The sequence below is a fragment of the Panthera uncia genome (assembly GCF_023721935.1).
Source record: "Panthera uncia isolate 11264 chromosome A1 unlocalized genomic scaffold, Puncia_PCG_1.0 HiC_scaffold_17, whole genome shotgun sequence".
Lineage (NCBI taxonomy): Eukaryota > Metazoa > Chordata > Mammalia > Carnivora > Felidae > Panthera > Panthera uncia.
In genome coordinates this window covers 33,944,371-33,951,256 of record NW_026057577.1, presented here as the reverse complement: position 1 = coordinate 33,951,256, position 6,886 = coordinate 33,944,371, and the positions used below count along the sequence as shown (strand labels likewise).

Sequence of the window (6,886 nt, the reverse complement as noted above, 5' to 3'; positions counted from 1 at the left end):
ACTTCAAAATTTGAACAAATTCATTTAAAATGATTCCATTTAAAAAATAATTGTTGTTTTTTTTTTTTCCCCAGCAGATCATCATGGTTCTGCTTAAGCTACATTCCCATCCCAAACAGAACACACTAACATATTCTAGTTGAGGTGAGTTAGTACCTGTTATTAACAATCAGAAGAAAAGGCTATTAGCAATGCAGTCTGTCTTTCAATTCAGAATGTGGAATTCATGCAAATCCCATTTATTCTCCAGGAGGTGGAGATAAGAGTGTCGAAGCTGGATAAAATGCCAAGATCTGGAACTCATGCTAGATATACTATAGAGATCCTGCCATCTGCAGAAAAAAAAACAAAAACAAAAAAACCCAGAAGATGGTGTCAGGACCCTCACCAAATTTTAATTCCAAATTTCCATTATTACCAGCTAAGTCAAACACATCCTAACATATAGTCAATCAATCTACAGCTGCCTATTACTTTCTTTAGGACAGCCTAACAGAGCCATGTGGTTAAAGGAGTGTTTGCAAGGCCCCAGCAGTGTGAGAAGCCTTATCTGACTGCCCTCACCCCCTGGGAGGAGTCAAGGTGGAATACCAACATCATATGAGAGTTGAGCACACCATGTCTCATAATAAACATCTAAGCATCTTCTTGGATTTGTTTTGTTTTTGTTTCTCCCTTCTTCTTTCGCTTCTTCTATTCTTTCATTTTCTATCCCCCTCCAGTTCTTCCTCTTACCTGCTATGAAATTAATCCTGCTAGGGACACTCAACATTAGGTCAATTTAAGTGTGACAGCAAGATATTTAAAAACAGAACAAAAGCGTGCAAAGGTACACATATACACACACTTTCAAGTTCTACTTTGAAAATTTTAGAGCCAGACTTCTCAACTGGGAGTAAATGGAAGTGGAGGGTGGTCGATAAATGGGTTATGGAGAATCCTAAGAACACTCTGAAGTTTTATGTAAAAATCCTATAAGAAAACGGTAATTCTGAAACCAAATTCTCAGATGTGTGACTCCCAAATAAACTAAGAATGAAAGTCACAATCAATTTACATTCATTGAGCGCCTATTACATATTGTATTAGGTCCTTACACATTACCTTATTTAATGCTGAACAATTAAGTTTGTTTCTTCCAGTGTAAACATTTGTAAATGGGGTGAGAGATGATTTTATAATGATTCAGGTTTTAGGTTACTCTTCTCCATCTTGTCTGCACATGGGAATCACCTGGGGAGCTGCTTTTTAAAATCTCAATACCCAGGCCATTAAATCAAGCAATTAAATCAAGCATCAGTAGTTGCCCAAGCTCTCCAGGTGATTCTAATGTGCAGCTAGGATTAAGAAGCTCTACTTCAACCAGAGTTTCCCATCCACAGCTCCTCAAAACCTACCGCACAAACCCCAGCTTCTGAAGCTGCCACCAGGTCCCAGTGCCTTAATTCACATGACAGACCTACATTTCATTTTCATTCTATCCACTCAGCTTTCAAGACTCATCTCCAAAGACCCTATTATATGTAGAAATTTTCAATTAGATGTCCTGTCTTTCTTTAAAAATCCAACAAACTTTTTTTTTTTTACAGTAACTTTTCTATGACATTATCACATCCCACTTTGCATTACAATAGTTTATGAACTTACACTTTCAGGCCACATTAGCTCCTTAAGGGCAAGTTTCAAGTCTTTTGCATCAGTGTGTTGCTCTCAGCATCTAGCAGTGCCTTGCGTTTGACAATGGAGACAAATATGTAACTGAACTGGTTTAAGATGCAGCGTGCTGAAAAGGGGGACCAGAATTCTAAGGTTCAGTGACTGCTTTGCTACAGCCCACTAGAAGCAGGAGTCACAATAACACCGAGAAAAGTAACACTGAGTTCTTACCGTGTGTCAGGCATTGTGCTAAGCACTTTAAATGCATTAACTCCTGGCAGATTCCCACAGCCCCACGCAGCAAGTCCTCTATTTGCATTACACGGATGAGAAAAATGACAGTTTAAGTCCGTTTCCGGCCCAAGGTCACAAAGCTAATATGTAACTAAATCTGGGTTCAGACCACTGTTTCTTCATCTGTAACCCAGGAACGAGACGAACCCCCGCGCCACCCGACAGATATTAAGTTTACTATTAGTCTCGGCAAACGAAAACTGCTACACCAGCGAGGGAAGCCCTCCTCCGCCGGGTTTCCCTTCGGCCTGCGAAAATCCTCCTCATTCTCCCAGGCCACACCGTGCAAACTGTCGAGCTGGGGTCAGCCCTGGCTCCGGAATGAGCACGCCGCCGAGTGTGTCCCCACCGCTCACCACCCGGGGTGCTGAGTCGTTGTTGGTACGACTCACCTACAACCCGGGGGCAGGCCCCAGCCTCGCTACCTGCCCCGGCGCTCGGACACAGAGGACGCTGCAAGAACGTGAGGTGTGCGCGAGACCCAGGTGTCCCGAACCAACAGGGCCTGGGCCTTCCCCTTCCTCCTCTGAGCGCCCCGGGTGGGAAGAGGGTTGGGATCTTAGCCGGACCGGGCTGGGGACGCCCTGTCCCAGGTCTGGGAGGCTCAGGCCCACTGAGCAGTCCCGGCCCGGCCGTTCTTCTCTGCCTCGCGCGCCCGGAGCTCGGTCCACACCGTCGCTTCAGGCCACCCCGCCGCGCCGGGCCCAAAAGTTCCGCCCTCCGCCCTAGCCCTGGTCCGCTCACCGCCACCGCCGCCCCGGCCTGGAGACGCCCGGCTCAACCAGCGCTCGGCACCGCCTCTTCCGTGTTTGGAACTGTCAGCTGAGCCGCGCGGATCCGGCTGGCGGCCCGGCGAGGGGAGGGCTTGCGCAGCCGCCGTGACCGCCCGATCCCTCGGCCGCCCCCTGAAGGCCAAAGGCGGCGGTGCTTGGGCGGTCGCCGTCACCACTCTCCCCGCCTCGCCTGGTAAATTTGTTTGCCTCTGGAGAAGTGGGTAGAAATGCAGATTCTGTGACCAGGAGGTTCCTTTCCGTAGTTCTGGGATGGGCCCTGGAATTCGAAATTTTGCCAATCCCTAGAGGTGAAAGGGAGACAGTTCTCTATCCAAGACAGACAGTCCTATAACAATCTCAGACGTGCTCCTCCAGGTAGAGTAAGCAAGGTTCCCCCATCCAAACTTCTCAGAAATGCTGCCCATCTTTGGGGCACCTCCTCCATGAAATCATTCACTCACTGTTCATATTAGAACACTAATAACTACCATGTTTATTGAGCAGTCAGGATGCTTCTCTTCACCATAACCTTATGGTTTTAGAGACTATTTGTTATTCCTACTCTATTAATGAGGAAATTCAAAGTAGAGAGGTTCAGGAACTTACCAAAGGTCACATGATTATTAAGAAACTGAGTGGGAATTATAATCACATGCCCTCTACCTCATACCATATGCATAACTCAAAATGGATCAAAGACCTAAATGTAACGCTAAAACTATAAAACTCTTAAAAGAAAATGTAGGAGTAAATCTCCTAAACTTGGATTAGGCAATAGTTCCTTAGATGTGACACCAAAAAAACACAAGAAAAAATAGATAAATTGGAATCAACACAACTAAAATCTTTTGTGCTTCAAGTACACTATCAACAAAGTGAAAAGACAATCTACAGAGCAGGAGTAAATATTTGCAAGTCGTTGATCTAATATTCTGTATATATAAAGAACTTCTGTAACTCAACAATACAAAAAGCAAATAACCCAATTTTTAAAAATTTTGTTTAAATGTTTATTTATTTTTGAGACAGAGAGAGACAGAGCATGAATGGGGGAGGGTCAGAGAGAGGGAGACACAGAATCTGAAGCAGGCTCCAGGCTCCGAGCTGTCAGCACAGAGCCCGAGCTCGTGGGGCTCGAGCTCACAGACTGTGAGATCATGACCTGAGCTGAAGTCGGATGCTTAACCGACTGAGCCACCCAGGAGCCCCGCAAATAACCCAATTTTAAACGTTTTCAAGGTTACCCATGTTGTAGCATGGGCGAAGGATCTGAATACACATCTCTCCAAAGAAGATATACAAATGGTCAGGAAGCACATGAAAAGATACTCAACATCATTAGTCATCAAGGAAATGCAAATCAAGACCGCAATGAGAAACTACTTCAAACTCACTAGGATGGCTATAATAAAAAGATAATAACAAGTATTAGTGAGGCTGTGGAGAAATAGGAACCCTCATACACTGCTGGAAATGCAAAATGGTGTAGCTACTCTGGAAAACAGTTTGACGGTTCCTCACAAAGTTAAACATTAAAAAAAAAAAAAAAAGTTAAACATAGGGTTACAATAAGACCCAGCAACTCTACTCCTAGGTGTATACCCAAGAGAATTAAAAACATACATTCACACAAAAACGTGCACAAATATGCAACTACGTTTGTACCTATTTCTTTGTGTATAGTGTACATAAATGTTCACTATAGCAGCAATATTCACAATAGTCAAAAAGTAGAAACAACTCAAATGTCTGTCCTTGGATAAGTGGATAAACAAAATGTAGTATATCCATATGATGAAATATTATCCTGCCATAAAAAGGAATGAAGTACTGATCAATACTACAACATTGATGAACTTTAAAACCATTGTACTGAGTGAAAGAAGTCAGACATAAAAGGCCACAAATTGTATAGTTCCAGTTATATGCAATGTCCAGAGATGGCAAATCCACAGGGACAGAAAGCAGATTTGTGGCTGCTGGGGGCTGAGGCAGGAGTTCATGGGAAGTGACTGTTAATGGATATGGGGTTAGTTTTGAGGGATGAAAATACTGTGGAATTAGATAGTGAAGAAGACTGCACAATTCTGTGGATATACTAAAAACCACTGGACTGCACACTTTTAAAGGGTGAATTTTATGAAATGTGAATTATATCTTGATAAGAAAGTTTTAGCTACAAAACACTAAAGTTCTCAGCACTTAATTGGGATGCTAAAATGTTGGCTCCAATTCTTGGAAACCATCAAACTAATGTGCCCTAATGATCTAATAAGCTCCTGTGTCCTCTTTATCATATACTTCTCCCCCGAGAAAAGCAACTTGCAAGGGTAGTCCTCTAATGCAAACCTACAGGATTCTAAAAGTCTTTACCGTCACTATCTTCCAGGCAGGATTGGCTTCAGGGGCCAGCCACCTGTGTACAAGCCACAGGGCCTTGTTTTCAGGAAGGCCTCAGGCTTACAAGGGTCCTGCTCTTGGTCTAATGCTCTCCTATGGCCATCTTGAAATTCTTAATTTTTTAATAAGAAGCTGTCCATTTTCATTTTGCATTTGGCTCCACAAATTATGCTGCTGGTCCTGCACCCAGAAGAGAAGAAAAACCAAGTAAGTAAATCAAGGCTTTGGAGGGGTTTCCCTGACTGTCACCAAAGGGAAACTTTTGAATTGCAAATAACCACTCCTAATTTTCCATATTGTCACAGACCAGAAACCTAACCAACCCCTGTGATAGATACCCAAACCAGAAACATATTCCTTAAAGATGCAAAGACAGAAGAAGAGTCTCTATAGTCACTCACTAATATCATTATTCATGTTTAGCCAAAGGAAATAAAACCAAAAGCAAAACATATGATAACCCTACCTCACTTTCCCACAGGTGAGACCATGAATCCTGTCAGAGACCTTCCAGATGCAAAAAGTAAAGGAGACTAAGAACCAGTTCGGGAAATTCTCACAAATCTGAGCAGGAGGTGAATTGTGACATCATGTCATGACCTCATGTCAGAAGTCACAGGATGGAGGGAATAGAAGAGAGAATTTCAAAGCAGTGTTAATAATTTGGACTCAATGCTTAGCGTCCAGAGACAGTGTTGTAATAAAATTTGGTTTTGGACTCCATAAAAATAAAAGACTTTTGTATCTTTGGTTTCATGTCCTTTATCATTTTTCAAATGAGCTTTCCCCAGGGGTGCCTGGGTGGTTCAGTTGTTTGAGTGTCTGACTTTTGATTTTGGCTTAGTTCATGATTCCAGGGTTGTGGGATCAAGCGCCATGTTGGGCTCCACACTGAGCATACAACCTGCTTAAGATTCTCTCTCTCTCTTCCTCTGCCCCTCTCCCCAACTCGTGTGCTCTCTCGCTCTCTAAAATAAAATATAAATAAGTGAATAAATAAATAAATAAATAAATAATTGAGCTTTTTTGCATGTGCCCAGCCCTATACTGTGCTAAGCACTTTACGTGCATTATCTCATTTAAATACCCAGGACTCCATAACTGAGGCAATCTTGTCTCCCCATTTTACAGATGAGGAAGTTGGGGCACTAATGGGTGAAGTGATTTCACCAATGTCAAACAGTGGTGACATTCAAGATTAGGACCAGTCCCTCACCAATCTGACACTCTGCTGTAGCCTATAAAAGAATTAGGTTTGTTGTAGCAGAAATACAAAGAGAACAAAATAGTTCTTGCCATAAGAATTAAAAGGGAAAACCCTAAGGAAATCAGGATTAGATTTTACGACATGATGATAGGTGAGAATGAGAATACAGAGGGAAAGAAAGAGACTCCCCTCCATCACTGTCCCCAAGCCTAGTAGATGATGGAGCCATCCTCAATTATCATCCCTATTTTAAAGCTAAGGAAACTGATAACAGAGAAGTTAAGTGACTTTTCACTGTCACACACATGGTATATTATGGAACCGAACTTTGAATCCAGGTGACTGGAGCCCTGAGCCCACATCATTAACCCCAATGCTACGCTTAGATCAAGTTAACACTTCACTCAAGGGAAATGGTCAGTTGGGTGTGTAAGGAGAAACAGCCAGATCACCTGTGAGACCAGCTTCTTAGGTTGGGGCAGCTCATGCAATACCTCAGGTCATCCCACGGTTATATAAAAATAGACTCCTAAAAAGGCTTGAGGTGGCTGACAGC

General features: G+C 43.0%; 2 protein-coding genes across 6 annotated transcripts in view; one reads left to right on the top strand and one right to left on the bottom strand.

Moving 5' to 3' along the window:
* RNF14 (ring finger protein 14) overlaps positions 1-5,671 on the bottom strand; it is a 20,922-nt gene extending 15,251 nt beyond the window's left edge. The window contains exons 1-3 of one of the 5 annotated variants that reach the window (XM_049648504.1): positions 5,590-5,671; positions 5,097-5,303; positions 157-332 (exon numbers count right to left, since the gene is read on the bottom strand). The gene's annotated coding sequence lies outside the window, so the exon portion shown is untranslated. The other 4 variants (XM_049648502.1, XM_049648503.1, XM_049648505.1 and 1 more) reach the window with 4 other exon arrangements.
* On the top strand, positions 2,272-5,693 carry LOC125935210 (WAS protein family homolog 6-like). The gene is made up of 3 exons (XM_049648876.1): positions 2,272-2,413; positions 2,680-2,916; positions 5,605-5,693. The coding sequence occupies exons 1-3, from the start codon at positions 2,272-2,274 to the stop codon at positions 5,658-5,660; spliced, it is 435 nt and encodes a 144-aa protein (XP_049504833.1). The 3' UTR covers positions 5,661-5,693.
* The last annotated feature ends 1,193 nt before the right edge of the window (positions 5,694-6,886 follow it).

Coding starts and splice junctions, on each gene's coding strand:
- LOC125935210 (XM_049648876.1), top strand. CDS start 2,272: ATGAGCACGCCGCCGAGTGTGTCCCCACCGCTCACCACCCGGGGTGCT. Junction 2,414..2,679: donor ACAGAGGACGCTGCAAGAAC/GTGAGGTGTGCG, acceptor CCTCCGCCCTAG/CCCTGGTCCGCTCACCGCCA. Junction 2,917..5,604: donor CACTCTCCCCGCCTCGCCTG/GTAAATTTGTTT, acceptor ACTTTCCCACAG/GTGAGACCATGAATCCTGTC.